The sequence below is a fragment of the Poecilia mexicana genome, unplaced genomic scaffold (assembly GCF_051168715.1).
Source record: "Poecilia mexicana isolate PSO_F unplaced genomic scaffold, ASM5116871v1 scaffold_11, whole genome shotgun sequence".
NCBI classification, from domain to species: Eukaryota; Metazoa; Chordata; class Actinopteri; order Cyprinodontiformes; family Poeciliidae; genus Poecilia; species Poecilia mexicana.
This window is the reverse complement of record NW_028263380.1, coordinates 22,560,230-22,579,785: the sequence shown is the minus strand read 5'-3', so window position 1 is coordinate 22,579,785 and position 19,556 is coordinate 22,560,230. Positions and strand designations below refer to the sequence as shown.

Below are 19,556 nucleotides of genomic sequence, written 5' to 3'. Positions count from 1 at the left end.
GGACAGCACAAACATACCTAAAAAATGTCATAGTAATCCCGTGACAAATCCAAACCGCAAACCAAATGAGGCCTTTGCTTGAATGAAAATAACATCAATTATGTTCCAAAATATTTACGGACCCACAAGCCTAATTTAACTGTGAATCAGGAGGTAGCTTCAAGACTGATTGGAAAAAAAGGCCTTTTTTAAAATCTAAAACCACATTGTTACAGAGGAAATGTTTCCGTGGTACCAGCAAGTTGAGCATGTAATTGAAATATACAAATCACAAACAGGGTTGGATGTAGCCAGGCTGCTAATAAAGGCACTGAGTTTTGTGCCAAACATATTTCACAGAGTCATTATTTATGAAACAAAAACAAAACCAGAATGAAAATGTGGCTGAAAAGCTGCGTACACCCAATAATTCAGAGCTTGTTTTACCATCATTAGCACAGAGGAACTTGAAGCAGCTGTTTTCTAAACACATTTTTTTCCCTCTCCCAATCTCGGCCCACTCTTTGACATTTGGCATATCACATAGTTTCTGACTCTGGAATAAGATCACTGACTCAATGATTGTAAGGGTCATGCAAGTGACTCCAAAGCAGGACTAAATTACCCCCCCTTCTTTTGATTCACTATTTGAATCAAACTACTGAAATAAATTTAGTCTTTTGATTGTTTTCAAAATGATTGAGTTGTCCTGAAAGAAAAAAAAAACTGTCAGGGACGTTCATGTTCCTTCAGATTGCATGTTGCTGCATTTCATGACCAAGTAATCTTACGATTATTTGGTCATGAAATGACCAAAGTTTCTGCATGAAAAGGCATTTTACTGAATCACCTCCATGTGGTGATTCAGTGAAGAGAAGGACACCAAACGTTACTGAAGAAAATGTAATAAAACAGCAGTTTATTCACACAGTTAACTAAACTATACTAATATCTAGCAATCACAAAGCAATCAAAACCATTTTTGAGCTGAACCACTTCTTAAATGTCAACTCCACTTTGTCTTCTTGTATCTAGAACCTTATTAAGTTAAGGCTGAGGTTGTTTCTCTAGCTGTCATTTAGGACTGGAAAAAAACTGTCACTGCAGAACCATCAGTTAACTGTAATTTGGTCCAAAAGTCTCAGCATCAATTTCTCTCTCCACTCTTCCTTCTTCCTCCTCAAACTCACGAAGGGGCTCGAGAGAAGGGATGCAGCCAAATGCACTCTGGGGATCGTAGTCCAGAAAAATGTTGGGGCTTTGCAACATCTGGCATGACTGATTGAGGATTGGGCTTACAGAGGATTCAACGGCTGAACCAGTGAGCAAGGACAGCTGCAGCTGGTCGATGGTGCTGGCGGGGAAAGGCTGCGATTGGTCTAGCGAAGAGCAGGAAAGTGATGAGGGGGTGGTTGCCTGGGCAACAGCTCCAGGGGGAGCAGAGGGGGAGTTGGCCTGGGAGTCTTCAGAGTTGAGGGAACGTCTCAGCTTGGCCCGAGCGTTCTGAAACCACACCTGAGGGAATATTATGGAAGGAAGGAAAGCGTACGGAGGATGATAACAGAGACTGAAAACAGCTGCGAAACAGGTTAAAAAAGAGATCACTGGAAAGTCCAAACATCTATTGAATGTGAATTTTGGATCACGCTAGAAGAAGACCTTTCTTCTTTCATTCAGTAATGGAAGATTGTTCGAGCTTTTATGGAGCTATATCCATTTACCTTTTTAAAAACCTGTCTGATCACCTGCCACAAACACAAACTCCAGATTTAACTATACTTTTCTCGTACTTTCCTAAATGCTCACTTCAAATTATTATTAAATGTCTGTGACCTTTACTGCACCATAAGTACGGGAAATGCATTATTTTCACGTAATATTAGGTGGAGGACTGAGTGATGCGTACCTGCAGGACTCTCTTAGGCAGGCCAGTCTTATGAGCGAGGCAAGTCCAGTCTTTGCCGTCAGGGTTGTGCTTCTGGGCAAAGTATGACTCAAGTGCTCTGAGCTGCTCACTGCGGAAACATGTCCTGATTCGCTTGGTCCGTCTCCGCGTCCGCCCTCCCACCTCTCTGTCGTCCACTCGTGGTTCTGGACTGCTGACAGACTCCTCCCCTTCACCGGACACCTGGTTTTGACCCGACTCTGACATCAGACAACGATCATAGTGATGGTGTTAGTTAGATATCCTCCTTAGACACAAAGTCAATGAGCTGAAAAAGCTAAACGCCACATTTCTGACTTGATATTTTCAGGTTCAGCTCAAGTCAAATAAAAGCTCCAAACAACCCAGAGAAATGTCTTATTTTATAAACCTCTAACTCCATTTAAATCTACTTTTGTTCTTCTTGCTTCACAATCGCCCAAGAGATGTCGACATGGAAGGGAGAGTTAAAGTTGTTACACCTGAAATACTGCATATAGAGATATGATTAAAAAAAAATCAAACACATAGTTGTAGCACAAATTAAACTTGCAAGTGTAACCACCAGATGATCCTCTAGTCTTTGTCTAATCTCTAAAATATTTTTTTTTGCAGAATTTTATTTATTTATTTTATTTACTTGTTGTTTTTTTAGGGACAGTATTGCATCATGTGACATGTTTAGATTGCTGCAAATGTGCCAGATTTAGCCAATCATATAATTTACACACCATTGCATGCTGAGGATAAAACTCAACTTCATTTGTATTTGAAGCACTATTTGCATTTGGAAAGCCAGAGACTGAGCAGTAACTCAGAGCTCAGTCAGATGTTGTTGGGAATAGGGGAAAATATGGAAAAATATTTTGTGCATGTACTCATGGCATTTTGGCTGAGTTTTACATCATGCCCCTTTGAGCCTGTTATCCAGCTGCATGTTGTAGCTACATCATCTCACTGGACTGGCTTATGTTGCAAAGCCTCAAAAGAAGAATTATTTTAGATATTTTTCATAAGTAATGGTTACATGAAGCTGAACATGGATAGTGACCTCACCAGTACCACACCTATAGATACCTCATGATAGGCTAGTAATGCAATAATTGTTAATTCTGGCAACTTAGTGATGAAATTTATCATTGTTTGTGTTTTAATTTTCAAAGTTTTAACCATAACTGAACAACAAAAATTACTCTCAACACAATGTTGTTTTGTGCCCTCTACTGGAGATATTTGCAAAATTAGACATGGCACCCGATGAATTATTGAGACTTGTTTACGACACTACTCCTTTATCTTGAAGCATGAAGGATAAAGTGATGTTTAGTCATTCTTGCTGCCTTGAAGTACTTGGGTTCTGGTCAGAAGACAACTAGATGAATCAACTTTATTTGCCCTGCAAAGGCGAATAAAGGTGGAGTTTTGGAACTAGCTAACACACAACTGTAAAACTGTACCTAAATTTCAGGAAAAGGTTTCAAAGCGATTTTAACGTTTATCATCCCAAGTCATTTTTGAAAATACTCACAAACACACTGACCTTCTTTTAGATGTGATTGTGAGGGGTCTTGCAGTGGCAGATTGCCTCCATCACCATTATAATGTGACTCACAATACAGGTTTGGGCCCTGCATGCAGTAGAGGTTCCCTGGCATTAATTTTACATCACATTCCTGCAAAATACAAATGTAAAAGGCATGCATTCATTTGTTAATTTGTAATTAAACTAGTAGCTAGTCTGTTAACTAACCTGGCAGGAAAAACAGTGGGGATGGAAGGTCAGCTCACCAGACCTCATGACCAAATCAGTGGGTGGGATTGGCTGGAGGCAGCGAGCACATTGGCCGCCTCCAAAAGTTCTGATGAGAGAAGGAAACCAGATGTCAGAAGCTGAAGTCCCCTGTTAACTCAATGCAGATGTTAGGAAGTGAACTGGTTCAGCATGCAGAATCACTTATACCTGCTGTAGTCCTGCTGGCAGTAAATGTTTCCATCTCTCCAGAAGAGGGAAGGGTGAGTCTGTAGCTCACAGTGGCACTGGCTGCAGCGGAGGCAGATGCTGTGCCATACCCTCCCTGCAGCCAATAGGAAGAAGCGATCACATACCTGCTCGCCACATCCGGCACATACGATTGGCTCTGGAAGGGACACACTTGTTGGAACCTGAAAGATGTTTGACATGATCAAAATTAAAGATAAAGAGGGGAACTAAACATTAGGTTTATGGCACAGAGGGCATCCAATCTCAAAAATTTGGAGCTCATCAGCAAAAATAATTCCTTAAAAACAAATAGTACCAAATTGTAAAATATAATTCAATTTATTATTGCGAATGCTATGCATACCTTTAAAAAAAATTACAAAAAAACACTTTTTTTTTCAAATTAAGACTGCTTCAGACATTGCTTTTTATTTATTTATTTTTTAAAGATACCTGTCTAATTATATGTTAGAATCGAACTACTTGCTAAATACAAAAAATCTGAGTTTGCAATGGGATTTTTACAGAAAATTACGAAAAAAAATTGGACTTTGTCAGAATCGTGAGATTAAAATTAAGATTTGTTTTTTCATTTTTATTTTATTTTGTGAATTTGAATAATGTTTACATAGCAAGTGCCTAAGTTAAACTAAAAAGTTAGCATTTAACTTTGATTAGTTTTCAGGATGACTTGCATGTGTTTGCTAATGTAAAAATTTTATGTTTTAGACTCAAAAACTTAAAGTATAAATTAGTAATTTATAGAATGACATCAATCTTGTGAGATCTGCTTGTTAGCATGAAGCTCATGTTGCCTGTTTTGGCCAAGTTAATGTTATTGATCTGCCAAGCTGTGCAGAAACTAACCTTGAGGTTTTTCTGCTGTCAACCATCTGAAATCTGTTAAAGCTTCATAAAATTCAGTGATTATGAGAATCATAATTACATTTTCTGAAGCAGTGTTCTCCTCCACTGCTGCTGGGCCACCGGCCAGCTGTACCACCTCCGGCTTGTCACCGAGGTCGCTGCCATACAAAAGGTCCTCGAGGGCTTGGTCGTCTGGAGACATCATGATTAAGAATTCTGAGAAAGCAGGGGGTAATTAGCAGTCTTCTCTGTAACCACAGGTCTATGTTTCTATTGATAAGCACACAACGATTTCCGGCTGTTTTAAATGTTTACAGTGTTATTTTTCACAAATCTATTTGATGAGCAAAGAGAAAAACAGCTAAAATGTTTAGGTGACGTAGCTGTTTTTATGTGAACTAAACAGCATGTTATCAACAAACTGAAACAATACTTGAGGGACGTATAGATAGAACAGAGAACTTACCTGTTTTGTTTATTGATTTGATTATTATTTGGTTCCTGCTGAGTGTGTCCAGTTCTAATCATGAAAAACTTCTCTCCAAGGAATAACAAAAGGTGTTAGATCCAGCTTTCCGGTTCCAAACTTCACCTTTTATGTTGAAAACATTCCTGCTTTATAAAAAAAAAATCTCATCCCTTTCCTTTCAACTGCAAACCACAGTGCTTCCCCTGTTGCAGGTGTCCTTGTAGCCTCCTGTTTTGTGGTTTTGGGATGAACCCACCTCACCTGAGGTCTGCCTCTTCACCTTAGCGTTGTCCAACCTCTTTCCCAGCATCCGATCTGTCGGCAGTCCCAGGTGACAAGCACCTGTAAACAAGAAGCCCAGCTGGCTCAGAGGGCAACAAGGAAGCACTGTGATTGGCTGCCTGGTGAGCAGGTGAAAGGGTGGGGTAGAGGGCTTTACACAAGGGGCCAATTAAAAAAACAAAAGGCGCTTAAGAGGACATCTGGGATATGTGCTGAAAGATGAAAAGACACTTTTTACACTTGTCTTTGACATCCAGCTCTTCTCTTCCTTTGGTGTTTTTGTTTGAGAAAATTAAACTCATTGTGTCAACAGTGAGAGGATGACCAATAGAAATATAATAAAATACACGTGTGACTTCCCCAAGAATGCAACACTAAGAGAAACAAACTGTCTTTTGTGCTTCCAAATTCTTTCTTGCATGACTGGCAAGTCACCAATAGACTGACTTCATGAAAGATCTGGACTGCCCCAGGCAGAGTCCAGAACTAAATCTAACAGAAAATCTGCAGCATCATCCAAAGAGGGATGTGGACAAGAGATTTACTCACAGACCGATAGGGTTAGAGAATCTTTCGGAGGTAGAGTGAGCAAATATTGTCAAGTTGAAGTGTACGACACTGATTGACTCAAAGATGGGATGTTTAAATTGCTGGCGATCCATTACTTTGTGGGTGTTAATATCTATAAAAAACTGCAATGATATTGCAGTTTTTTGTCCAGGTTCCAGGGTTCTTACTGCTGTTCTGTTCTGTGGGATGTTTCAGGACAGTCTTTAACCTAAATATCCTGGTTCACGATATGCTCTGCAACATTTTCAGAAGCCGATCAACAACATCGGAGATCCTCCAACATACCCAACAGGTACTATAAATTAATTCTTCATTTTCTGTTGGACTCACCTGAAGTGTTTCTTTCATAAGTAATTTGTATCATTTCATAAGTGTTTCATAAGAAATAAATATGTATTTATAAAAAAAAAAAAAACAATAAAAACTGAAACACACTTTAGGTCCAAATTCCAAAGTTTCAAACTCAAATAATTTTATTGTTGTATTTTCTTACAAGGCACCACAGGTAGAACAAACATAAAACATTGATTTGTTTACAAAAAGACAAAGTAAAACAGAAAAGACAAACACAGTGAGGACAGTGATGCACCTGTCATGGCAGCTGAACCACAGCAGGTGCTTTTCTCTTCTTTCGCTGTACACACTGAGGAGCCCAGCTGAAGTGGAAAACTGAACAGTAGGGGGCACTGCTGAGCTTTAAAGCAGGGATGATCAGAGGATAAAAGTTACAGAGTAGAGTAAGGAGACAATCAGATCCTGTTTCTGGCTTGATATCCAATTTGAAAAAAGAAAAAATATATTTTCAGATTGGCTGTCAACAAGAAATGATACATGCATTTATATTTTCAGTACCGTCAGAAGCAGAAGCACAAAAAAAAACATGCACAGACATACTGAACTCTGAGCAACCAGTAAGTTTATTTACAGAAGACGGAGAGGAAGCCAAAGAACATAAACTAGCTTAAAATGCTGCAAACAAAACAGTATATGAACAGAACTGTCAACACAGAACTGCAGCCATTTGAAATAACACACAATATTCCACTCATTACCAGCTTTCCACTTCATATTTCTACATCAAATACCAATTATGCTAATAAGTTCAATAATGCTCCTGATTCCAGCTTAGTTTATTTGTAATGTCTTACATTCCTATTTTAGCTAGGCTATTTACTGTAAGGTCTTCAGACCTGCAGCAGCATGCAAACCATTCAATTTGCTCTAAGTGGATTCTTTTTGTTGGATTTGCCTGTGACCTTTCCATTTTTTACTCACTTTTTACTGCATTCATTTTACACATTTATCAGAATTTCTGTGCAGCCAGACAGTCCATGATATAATTTCTAGGTTTTTTTTATTATATAAAGCTTATAATACTCAATTGACTCTGTTACATACACTGGAAAAAGTACAAAAAACGTAAAATTTTGAAGGAAATGCCAAGTTATACATGAGAAAGCCCTTTCAAAAATATTTCGACTGATAATAATCTTCTGACATTGTAGTAGAATCCACTTAGATTTTTTTTTTTTATTGAATTGTGGAAACATTTTTAATGTTGCTCAAAAGTTTCTTTACTTTGACAATAAAGAGAGCATTCTATTCTAAAAGCTGCTGAGAGATAACCATACCGCATTGTTTGTATTGACGAAGTCCTTAAACTTCATAAAGTCAGACTCATCTGGTTTTTGTGTGTGACTGTAAGGGTTTAATGAGAAGCATCTTTATATTTTTAAGCATATAAGCACCTTTTCTAGCTATCAGTTTCATCAATTAAAGATTTTTTTACATCCTTTTATGTTATGGAATTCATTGAACTTTCTGTTTCTTTTTGTTTTCTTGTTTTTGATTAAGATGGAAAGTTTAGAAACTGCACAGCCAAGCCGTTTGTAGTTTTTAGGGTTTGGAAATATTTTACCTGGGTTAGCTTTAGATCGTATCAATTAAAAACACTAAATTTGGGTTTTGCATTTCTGAAACCTTTAGCATTTTGAGGTCACAAATGGCTGCTTATTAAGATACCAGCTAATAACTTTGATCAACTGTTTCTGAAAAGATAAAAACTTCACAATATACAGTTACACACTGATAACTTGCTTTGTACACATGAAAAAATATCTCTATTTCCAAAAGAGAGCAAGGCATTTGTTAAAATATGTGTGTACATATGTTGACACTGTTTCTTTATCAGTTCCTCTTTCTCACTTTGTTCTGCTGGCTGGAGGCCTGAAGGATGCTGGTCTCATCTTCATCTCTGTAAACTGGATGGAATGGTATTCTCCTTTCCATGACTTCCAGATCACACCCTAAGACACAAACAGAGAAATAGTCACATGCCGCCCTACAATCCTACCTTTCCTATTTAATTGTTTACATTTCATATTGTATGCAAAATGGTTCAAAGAATTAATCTTCCATGTAAAAAAGGGAAAACTTGTCTGTAGCTATAGCTGCACAAATAAGTCTCCAGAATGTAACAGATGCAAAAGTACAGTATGCTCATCTAACATACAGTGCTTTTGTTTTAGCATGTAGTACCAGACATCCGTTCATGTATTGAGTTGAATTAATGGGAAGTCTTGTTTAGATTTTAACCTGTGAATTCACATTTGATGTGACATCCTATAAATATTCCAGTCCCGTTTACAGAGTTATCCATATTCTATTTATTGTACAATTTGTCTGATCTTGCTACCTGATGTTTGTAGTCAATTCCATAACGGCCATTCAGATTTGCTTCATGGCAGTTTTTGTACCACCAGCCAGCTTGATAAGAAATGGCACAGCGGGTGAGCCACGGGGCCGGATCCCGGTCTTTGGTGGAGAAGACGCAGTTGTTGTGGTAACTAAGGGAGTCACCTGAAACCAGGGAACATGAGAAATTGAATAGGTTTCCTTTCATGCAGATCATTCAGTCAGGTTTTGGGAGCCAGTACGCCCAGGAAAGCTTTTGAATTTCCATCTCACCTGCAGTGCCGCTGTATCCACCCACACTCAGTTTGTAGTTCCTGTTGGACACCTCAAATGTTGAATACTTGGCGAACACCTGCTCACTTCCGTCTCGTAGGTCGACCCGTAGATTCATCTTCGTCATCTTGGTCAAGTTGTGAATTTTTTCAAGGCCTAAAAGAATGAAATTTGGCTTGCTTGAGACATTCAAGATTTTTTCAAACAATGCATTTCATTAAGCGAAAATAAAAATTACATTTACATCACAATGCAGTGATGCAAAGAGTGACACGGAGAATGGTTGAACATTTCTGAACATAGATCTAATTAAGAGAAACCATATAAAATATGGAAACATTGAACTTTTTCCCTTGAATAAAACATGCATAATTATGAGGAGCACGAAAGGTAAAATGTTAAAATATTTTAAATCTAACTGCAGGTGAATCTTCATGGTTGAATCACAGCAAAAAAGTCATAGGCAGATACCACTATTCACCATCATGATACAAATTATACGTCTTTTAATTGATTCAGTTACTAATAAAATTGGAATTGAAAAAAAGTAGCTTTTTGCATCAAATATCACTACTTAATAAAAATGTTATTAATCAAAGCTCCTATTTAATTGATTTCTAATTGCATCCTACCACAAATATTTAAAAAATTGTGTACATTTGTCACTGAAAAGTGATCTCCAGCTTGAGTTAAAGAAAAATTATTACTGTAGATGACAGATAGTTTTTAGGATTGTCTGTAATAAGCCGTCATGCACTCTGACCTAATAAACATTTCATTACTGTGAAGAGTTTCTCTCACCAAGCCAGAACTCTCCACTCAGATTTCCAAAGCCAGAAACGTAATCCTTCCAACCATTGTAGAATTCCACCGAGCCGTCCTTCCTCCTCTGGAAGACCTGGACATGGATCGGAAACACAAAGAAGGGGAAACTAAACATAACAGAATGTAAGGACATCTTCCCGATTGACAAGTTTACAGTTCTGACTGTACCGTCCAACCGCCGCCGTCCGTCTCCATGTCACAGGAAACGTTCATCGACTTGCCAAGTTTCCCCTGAGGGAAGATCTCCACCACGTCTGAAGTGACGACACCGTTCAACAGTTCCTGAGAGCAGTCAGCTGGGAACGGGAACTTCAGTGTGCCTTCAGAGAAAGAAAAAGGGGGCTCTGTAATGAGACAAACTCTTTATCAGTTACTAATCAGGACTCTTAAAATAACCGGAGGTACCAGTAGTGAATTCAGTGTTGCTGCCGGCTACCAGTTGTCCTCCCCTTATAGGCCGTAGCTCCACAGTGTACAGAGACCCTGGATGCAGTCTGGTCAGCTTGTACTGTGTTAGATCTGAGCCTACAATTATTTCCTGTCAGAATGTAAAAAGTCAAGAGTTATGAGCAAAAGGATGCACAGGCCTGTCGTAAAGAAGAAACTGTGAAATTATGTTTTTAAAGCTACAAATTCAAACTCCAGGCCAAGTTTGACATTTTGTACAAAACTGAGATAGAAGGGTATGCCATATAACAACATAGTAAAGTACAGTAAATCTCAGTCTACAGAAATTAAAATATAACAAAATAAAACACAAAAAGGCACTTGTACACTGTCAGTTTTCATACCTGCGGGCTTTCACCTTTGATCCTATAAACCAGTATGTATTTATCCACAGGCTTTGACAAAGGTATCCATGACACAACAGCACTCCGAGGGGTCACACTGTTGACCTTTAGATCTTGAGGTTCATTTTGATCTCGCCCTGAGCCTGCAGAGCCCGAGTAATTTTCATTGTCATGATTGATTATTGTCTTCTAAATGAAGTATTTTATAATTAAGAAAATAGCATATAAGCTCTGGCTTAGAAACATATTTTGTGCATGTGTCTGCATGGTGTGACTGGCTACTGACCGCTTTTGGTGGTAAAGCTGGTTGTAGCTGGTGAACTCTCCAGGTTGCCCAGCTGACTTCTTACAGTGACAGTGTAGGTGGTGGATCCTTCAAGGCCGCTCAGCTGCTGCTCAGCTGCATTTCCTGAAATTGTAACCCTCACTTCTGACCCTGCACAGGGAAAAAAGCACAACCATACTAGTTTAAAGCATGTATTTTATTTAAAAAACAATAAATAAATACATCAAAACTGTCAAAAAAAAAAAGCCATTTGCAACCATGCCTCTCTTCACAAAAGAAAGTTTGTGCCACCTGTGGATGTCAACATGAAATCTGCATTCTCATTCTCTGATGGACTACAGTTGTTTTTGAGAAATTTTAGCCTGCTTTTAAGTACTTTTAATGTTTAAGTTACTAATCAGGCTTGAGTGTATCTGATGAATTTGAACTCAGCTTTCCAGAACATACAGCAACAACTTACAACTGATGACTTTGTAATGGGGTCAAAGTCATAAAATCATTAGTTGAAAAGCAGATGAAATTATGATCAATGTCTTTTAAAACAAAACATGAATGCAAGAGAACTTGAAACTCAAGCTACAGTTGCCAAATAAGGAAGAAAACATCAAAATGTTTCAGCCTGACACCAGCAGGACTTACCTGTACCTGAGCCATATACAATGGTGTACTTATCAACAGTGGCAAGAGCTGGACGCCACAGTAACAATGCTGTGGAGTCGGTCACATTGACTGCTTGTAGGTCAGTGGGTGGGTCAGGCACTGAGAGTGACAAAAGTGGAAATAATAGCAGAATTATAAACAAGAAAATGCAGTATTTTCCTAAAGATACAAAATTCCACACAGAGGACACAGTCTGGATTTAATCGATCACACCAGCTGTTAGAAAGCATTAAACTAGCCCAGCAGAAAACTGAAATGGATCCGGAATGAAACTCGTAAGAGTACCGACTCGTGCAGACAGTTTTACACGGTCCATTTATTGTCAAAAATGTTAAATTGGAACATATGTTGCAACAGCATTAATGAAACCATCATGTCCCACAGATCATCATTTCAATGTTCTTATATATTTGAAATGAATTATTGCCACCCCCTTTTTTTTAACTCGTAAAACTCACGTGTCATGACAGTATCTTTAATTGGATCGCTCTCATCCAGTCCGAGGGTGGAGATGACGGTGACTTCATAAGAGGATCCTGGAGACAGTTGAGCTAGATCGAGGGTGGAGTCCCGGGAGCCCACCCCCACCGACACTGGCTCTCCTACGAGACAAAATTATTAGCAATGTTTTTTTGTTTTTTCAGGTAAGACATCATGTGGTGAAATGAGGAAAAGTCATATTCCAGGTTGTTTTTAGTCGTTTTTTGTGTCTTACCCTCATCTGCATGGGTGTAGGTGACTTTGAAACCATCAACAGAACTTTTTGGTTTTGTCCAAGACACTGTCAGGGAGTTTTCAGTCACCTTGCTGAACATTATGTTGGATGGAGGCTCTGGTCCTGGAGGACAAAAACCGGCAAGAGTAAAGGCACATTACAGCAAGGAAGTTGGGACAAACAGTAGAAAATATGACGCAGTAAGACGAATTGAGAAACACATATAAGATCATTTAAAGACATCAATAAAGGAATGCAAAGAAAAAGAGGATTTAACAAAGAAAAAGGGGAAAACGGATAAATGGATCATGTGCAAAACTCTTTTCTCAATCATATTTATCCATTCACACATTTTCTTTTGGTGCTCCAGTAAGTTTGTGTGTATATATGTACAGCACAAACATATATACAGTATACAAGTTATACACACAGAGACAGTAACAAATTCAGGCAGATCATGGCTCCTGGGCAGCAGAAAAGGAGAGAATGACAACTTTATGAATCTTTACAAACAGTAATTAGCAGGTCAGTCAATTCCTGAAAACAGAAGCATTGCAGGAATGAATGATAGACACACAGGAAAAAATAAATTATTTTTATGTTATTTAAAAGGGAACAAAAACATTTGCATATTAGATGAACACAATAACAAGCTTGAAATGAAGGATCATGTAAAAAGTGTTAGAGGTAATTTGGAGCCATTGTAATATTTCTATTTTATTTAGAAGACAATTAAATGCTGGGACTGGACTTTTTTTAAACTTACTGAGGCCCATATTTAAAATATTTTAAAACAACACTACTCTACCAAGTAAAATCATCCATTTATGACAGACATAACCTGGACCTGAACAGTTTTTACCTTTTGACACCCAAAATGGTTTAACCTCAGAGTAACTTAACTCCTTTGGTTTTCTTGCATTTAAATACAAATGTTAAAGATATAGACCAAATTTGCAACGACCAGCTGTGGTCTTACCCTGGTTTGGGTGGGAGATGAGGGGGTGTCAGTGAAGCTGGCTGTTAGTTTACCCTAAATGAGAGAAGACCAGAGCAGCAGTGAATAAATGGAGTAATGGGGTGACTGTTTTTGATGTCAGCTCAGCTGATGGTCGCATAAAATCAGTCAGGTTGAAAAATGTGTCAGTCAGGACAGAAACTATTTACTAAGATTCGGATATCTAGGCAGAAATACAGAATGTGTACAGGTGTTCCTCAAAGCTTAGTACTAGATCTTTGAAGGTTTACAGTTACTCTTTTATTAAACTGTTATGAAAACAGATCAATCTAGAAATACATTGAAAGAATTGAATTTGCTTTCAAAGCAAAATAAAATGTTTGCTGCAAGAGATTTGGTGTCAATTAAATAGATATATTTGATCTAAATGTTTCAAAGATAATCAAATAGATCATCAAAAAGTAAACATTTGACAATTTGTAGTTTCAGGGGGAAAAATCAATCTTGCAATTTCTGGACTTTAGAGTGTTAAATGACACTTTATAGCAATGACCTCTTAAGGTTGACATCAAATAACTCAGATTTTATTGTAAGATGGGTAGTTATTATGGTGTAATCATTCATGAATATGCATATCTCACATATTCATGGAAGCTGGAAAATTAGTGTACAACAGCAACACTTACACAACACATTAAACAGACTATTTAACACCAATGTGTTCAAAAAACAACAGGAACAAAAAAAAAAAAACTGGTTATGTAAGAGTGAACATATGTTCACATGACGGACACAGGAAGGCAAACCAGACACAGTGTACAAGAGTACAACACACTTATGAAACAGAAATGTAGGGAGCATTTGACTGCAAGCAGATATATCCAGTGGTGGTGAAGCAAAGTGACAACTGACGAGATACACTGTGAAGACATGACACAAATAACATTTAACAGGCTGAAACTCATGGAAGGTTCTAGATTGTAAGAGCAAGAGTGACTCTTTGGATCAAGACTCGACAATAATAACAGTGATGTGGTTCTTCTACCCGTCACCATTATTAGTACCTGTACTGATGACAAGCTTGTGCAGACTGGACAGAATGCCGGGACCTTTTCCAAGCAAGGTTATGGTGTACTCCGTCTGAGGAGGTAGATGTTCAAACTGGTGGGAGCGAGCAGAACCAGGCAGCACTTGTCTGAAGGTTTTGTCCCTCCCTGTTGGTCTGCCCACTGCACCTTTGTGGGTAAGTGGGACTTGAATATCTTTAGGTACTTTGTTATTGTCCTCGTCACCTCCATTTTCTGGTGAGAATTCTTTGATGTCTTGATCTTTATCTTCTTCTTGTTTATTTGCCTCCTGCTTTTGGCTTTCATCTTTGTCAACCTCTGTTCTACTTATAACAAAGTTTTTGTACTTCCCTTCAGGCGAATCCCAAATCACTGTGAATCCATCGGAAGTCTGGTTTGTCACATCAACAAAGTTCAGGGGTTCTCTTTCGCCCCCAGAAGAAGAAACCTCAGAAGCAAGACCTTTTGTCCCTTCAGTTTCAGTGTCAAAAACAGTGTTTACACTGGGATTTGTTTTTGGAAACTCTTTCTTTTGTATTCCATCAATACTTTGGGAACCATGATGCTGATCTACAACAGTTCTGGATGTGGGTTGTCTCTTTGGAAGTGTGACAGGTTTGACAGATATGCTACTTTGATTTGTGACACCAATATCCCTGTCGGTATCATGTCTCTCTTCAACGTCAGAATCTATTGGCGCTTCCAGTTTGATCGGGATATCGTCTCCATTATCTGACTCCTTTGTTTGTTTGTCTTCACTGGTTTTCTGCTCATGCATAAGGACATTTTGCCTTAATATGCCATTTACTTGTTCATGTGGTTGATTAGTTTGGAGGCCATGGGTAAACCTCTGGGTATTTAGGTTTTCTGATTGTGATTCAGGATTCTCACTGGTACTGTCTTTTCCCAGTTCCTTAGTTTTGACCCCAAAAGTAAGAGGGCCTCCATTTTGCTTTTTCCCCAAGAAAGGTCTGCGTATTGGACCTCGGATAGGATTTTGGCGACGTCTGAAGTTCATAAATGTTTTATTTTGCACAGATTCACCATGTTGGTGTGGGTGACGAAGGTTTGGCTGAAGGGAGGAAGGTGCAACCCTTTCCCTTGGTGTGTGATTGAACTCATTTGAGATGCTGGTTTTGGGGAACCTTATCCCGACTCCTTCCTTTCCTTCAGTTTCAGGCACAGGATCAGATGGTACAGATTCTCCAGAATGGGATGTGGAATTTTTTAACAGCTCAGTGGGAAGCATCTGTTTTTTCAAGGTATCTGTGTCAGGATTTATAGACTGGGAGGGTCGAGTCAAAATCTTTGACATTAGTCTGGTTCTGTTCTGAAGATTTGAAAGCATCCGACGTGGGTATGTACCCTTCACAGGGAGACGACGGACAGGAAAAAGTCTACGTTCTGCCAGCGTCTTTTTCTGGCTTTCTCCCACCTCAGTGGTTACATTTCTGGATATTCCATCTCGCTCTCTGTTTCCATCCTTCACAGGACGATTTCTTTCCAATAAGGGTGTTTTTCTTGAAGCAGACAAAGATGGTGAAGATGATACATTGTTTGTTTCCTTTATTAAGCTGTGGCTGAAATGAGGAGGAGAATGGGTGGGAGCTTTCACGTTTTGATGGCTTTTGTTTCGAAGCAAGTCAAAGTTGGGGTAAAGGCGACGTATGGACCCTCGTTTTGGATCACCATGGTGGAAAGGGGAACTTTCACTTTCTTCTGAACTTGATAGTTCACTATCCTCAGTAGAAGCAGAGTCGGAAGTGGAATCCAATTCATTCCTTCCATTTAAACCTAAATCATCCAGGTTGGTTGAGGGGGCTGATGGTGAGGGGAGTGACACAGATGGTTCTTTTGAGGAAGGCGATAGTACTGACAGGTGTGATGATGACGTCAAATCTGTTGGTGAGGAAATTGGTTTTGCATCAGGTGATGATGTCTTGGTGGGTGATAAGTAGGATGATTTTGCAGTTAATGATGAAGTCGTTAAGAGTGACGGAAACCCCTTTAAAATCTGTTTCCTTACCATTTCTGCATCAGAAGAAAGGTTTAGAGGTCTTGCTAGGTGAACTGAAATTGTTGTGATATTAAGCTCATCAAAAGTTTCAGTTATTAGTTTGTGCAAGGGGTCTTGTGGCAAATCAAGGCCCTTCTCTTGATTAGGAGGCATTTCCTCTTTACTAGAACTTAGTGCATTTTCTCTCAAACCTATCCCATCCTCTCCACACCCATTGCCTCTGTTCTTTAAAGGCAATCTGAAGTGAGTTACTTTAATTTTATTCATACATTTCTTCTCCTGGCTTCTGATATTCCCAGCTGGCTCGGAAGACACTGAATTAGTATTATTTTCAGCCTTAGCCATGTCAGCATCTGGTTGTCTTTTTGAGTCAGTGTAGAGCAGTTCCTCTGAGCTACTTTCACTATTTGGTTCAGACGGGGGCGACGGAGATTCAAAGTCATTCCCAGGGATAACAGCTGGACTTTGGTTCCCACTCCTCTCAGAGTTTAATGTCTCTTCACTCTGGTCTGTCACAGACTCCCGGATGATCTGAACATCTGCTTTAGTTTCATCAATTTCTTTTGATTCACTTTTTTTCAACACCACTGGGTTTTTGTGTTTAGAATCAGGTAAGAAACGTCTTCCTCCAGGCAAAACTCTGGTTGCATTGGGACGGAACATCCCTGGCTTTGTCACCATAGGTCTTCTAGTTTTGGGTCTGGTGTCATTCCTTGCTACCACTTTGCTGACCACAGGTTTAGAGTCTCTGCTTTTGCTGCCAAGGTCTTGTCCTGGTGCTTGAGTAACCTGCATGGTCAAGTCCTCAGTGGTAGCCCTTGGGAAAGTGGTGCCTAAAGATGTGAGAGCAGTGATCATTTGGATTAAGTGTTAAGGTCATCACATGTTGCAGTAATCCAGAAGATCTCATATCTAATAAAGGAAGAAAACCATGTTTTAGTAGAAATTATAAAATTGTAAAGACATATTTAAGAAATATGCAAGACGTTTGCCGGTTTTACACAAACAAGAAATGAAGGCATGTTGAGGAAGAACCTGCAAAGAGAAAATTAAGACATAAACAATGTTTTCCCTGGACAGACTTGGCGTTTGTTCATCTGGTGAGAAGAAAATATCCACACTGAGCTCAGGAACAGATGGAGAGGTTAGAGCATTGCTCTATTAACTTTTACAGACTTTCCTGTAATGTGTTTTATATGCTGTGATGCTTGGAATAATGAGGTGTCTGAACACATATAGGTTCACTTCTCAACACCACAGCTGTCTTCACTTGCCTGGGAAACAAATATTTTACTTGGCTATTTGAAGCTATTGGCAGTTTATACATTGATTAAGGAGAAAACCTTGACCAGATGCCTTTTGCGGTCTTCAACCCAGTAAGTTCTTTTACTCACCGGGAACTACCTGGGTAGTTGCTGGCTGGCTACGGACCACTCCCTTCTCCGCCACCAATAAGATGTCGTACAAACGCCCTGCCTCCAGCTGCTGAATATGGGCAGAGTTTTGGCCAGCTTCTATGGTCATTTCCTGAGACCTCCCTGCTCCGTCTTTGGGTGTGATGGTCAAACGGTACCTGTCAATGTCTGCCTGCGACTCCTCCCATTGGACTACTGCTGAAGTGGAGGTGGTCTTAACAACTTGGAGATTCGTTGGACCAGAGATAACTGAAGATGTTGAAGGAAAAGATAGAGACACAAGTTATAGTTTCTAACTTGTCAAAATATTGCTGCATGTCTAACTGCAGTGTAGTACAGCACTTAGAGTTTTATAATTTAACCTTAATACATTCCTGAACTTCTGCAGCCTCACTCTCCCTCTTCAGAGATGGGGAAGCAGGAGGAAATTGCACAAACTTTTTCTCTAAATTTTGCAATTTGAGCTGATCACAAGAGGCAGTAAGTTAGAAAGAGGTTTCTTTCTCAGCTTGTATGCTCAAAGCTTCATGTTTTACAGATGGGACATTTGCAAAACATAGGACATTTTGCCTTTGCAAAAATTACAGTAAAATGTATTTTATTTCAAATTCCACTTTGTGACACAATTTTCATTGAGTGGAACTATAAAACAAACATTGACATCAACCTGAAACATGTCCAAAATAGAGTTTAAAAGAACTAAGAAAACATTTAAAGTTGGGAGTCAAAGTGGCTGACATCCTCAATAAAACTGCAAACAAACAGCAGGAATCTTACGGGTCATAAATTCAGCTGTGCTCTCAACTCCCCTTCTACCATTAATCTCTCCAACAATGGTCACGATGTACTCCTGACCGGCTGCCAGCCCCGTTTGAGTGAAGGTGGTCTGACTTCCATCCACCTGTACAGTGATCTGCTGATCCTTCTCTTTCTGTGCGATCAAGACAAAAAGAGAATGGAGTAAGTAAAAACCACAGATATCCCCTTGTTTGAATCTACCTCTTAGAAGTTTAATGACCTTAAATTATTTGTGTACTTCACAGTTATTATTATTATTACTAATTAGGTGCTTATCAAGAAGTCAGATTGTACTCACTTTGTTGCACGGCCATCCAGGGCTATGCAGGAAACACGGTTCATATTTTTGGGGGATTGTTTTGCTTTATTAGCAAAACAATTAATCTTTCCACGATGTTTTAAACAGCCACTTTTTTGTTTTGATTATTTGTTGGGAAAAAAAAGCCTTATGCTGAATTGCATAGGGCTTTGCAATGACAATAAATCTATTTTCATCTAGTTAAGATTACACTACAACGTTTTTTTTTTTTTTTTAATCATAATATGGATGTATTTGCAGGGTCTGGATAAGTTCTTCTTGTGCAAATGAGGAGAGCAGACCACTCCCCATTAAACATGACTGACCATCAGAGTTTCCTGAAAATCCGTAAGAGATCCATGAAGATTAAGCAGAAAACCTCCTCCGGGACACCCTCGTGTTTTATTATTATGCTGCGTAAGACAGAGGAGTATGTAGCAGCGGCAGCTTATCCACGATGTCTGATATGTTGAGCTTAAAACATCCATGACTCACGCGTTCCCTGTTGGACATTACACGTTTTCAAACATCTCTTTCAAAAATCTTTAAGCAGTGATATGAAAAGATGATGATCTGTTCTTGCATCTCAAAACCGTAACACTTTCCATGAATCCGAAGCTGCAATATTAAATAGTTGCTAAGCTGAGTGCAAATGGCTTTCTAATGAATGGATACCGAGCTGTACTC

At 39.0% G+C, this 19,556-nt stretch overlaps 2 protein-coding genes across 3 annotated transcripts in view; both read right to left on the bottom strand.

Moving 5' to 3' along the window:
• Positions 1 to 881: 881 nt before the first annotated feature.
• Positions 882 to 5,711, bottom strand: LOC106929986 (LIM/homeobox protein Lhx9-like). Its single transcript, XM_088009913.1, has 6 exons — positions 4,831 to 5,711; positions 3,864 to 4,066; positions 3,654 to 3,762; positions 3,445 to 3,576; positions 1,886 to 2,140; positions 882 to 1,494 (listed from the first exon to the last, which is right to left on the bottom strand). The coding sequence occupies exons 1-6, from the start codon at positions 4,954 to 4,956 to the stop codon at positions 1,096 to 1,098; spliced, it is 1,224 nt and encodes a 407-aa protein (XP_087866039.1). The 5' UTR covers positions 4,957 to 5,711; the 3' UTR covers positions 882 to 1,095.
• An 808-nt stretch (positions 5,712 to 6,519) lies between these two features.
• tnxbb (tenascin XBb) overlaps positions 6,520 to 19,556 on the bottom strand; it is a 28,994-nt gene continuing 15,957 nt past the window's right edge. The window contains exons 6-19 of one of the 2 annotated variants that reach the window (XM_015007262.2): positions 18,551 to 18,704; positions 17,753 to 18,022; positions 14,339 to 17,191; positions 12,317 to 12,439; positions 12,060 to 12,203; positions 11,581 to 11,700; positions 10,942 to 11,091; positions 10,656 to 10,798; positions 10,270 to 10,402; positions 10,033 to 10,184; positions 9,841 to 9,937; positions 9,040 to 9,195; positions 8,768 to 8,931; positions 6,520 to 8,378 (exon numbers count right to left, since the gene is read on the bottom strand). In XM_015007262.2, coding sequence (XP_014862748.2) covers positions 8,274 to 8,378; positions 8,768 to 8,931; positions 9,040 to 9,195; positions 9,841 to 9,937; positions 10,033 to 10,184; positions 10,270 to 10,402; positions 10,656 to 10,798; positions 10,942 to 11,091; positions 11,581 to 11,700; positions 12,060 to 12,203; positions 12,317 to 12,439; positions 14,339 to 17,191; positions 17,753 to 18,022; positions 18,551 to 18,704 — 4,764 coding nt within the window. In that variant the 3' untranslated portion in view covers positions 6,520 to 8,273. The remainder of the gene's footprint in view (positions 8,379 to 8,767; positions 8,932 to 9,039; positions 9,196 to 9,840; positions 9,938 to 10,032; positions 10,185 to 10,269; positions 10,403 to 10,655; positions 10,799 to 10,941; positions 11,092 to 11,580; positions 11,701 to 12,059; positions 12,204 to 12,316; positions 12,440 to 14,338; positions 17,192 to 17,752; positions 18,023 to 18,550; positions 18,705 to 19,556) is intronic. The other variant, XM_015007264.2, reaches the window with a different exon arrangement.

What these genes read in the sequence shown, in the direction of transcription:
- LOC106929986 (XM_088009913.1), bottom strand. Translation starts at nt 4,956, where the DNA reads ATGATGTCTCCAGACGACCAAGCCCTCGAGGACCTTTTGTATGGCAGC. An exon ending in AGAACACTGCTTCAGAAAAT is followed by an intron (nt 4,067 to 4,830) that starts GTAATTATGATT and finishes AACATCTTTCAG; the next exon opens with GTTCCAACAAGTGTGTCCCT. An exon ending in TGCCAGCAGGACTACAGCAG is followed by an intron (nt 3,763 to 3,863) that starts GTATAAGTGATT and finishes TTCTCTCATCAG; the next exon opens with AACTTTTGGAGGCGGCCAAT.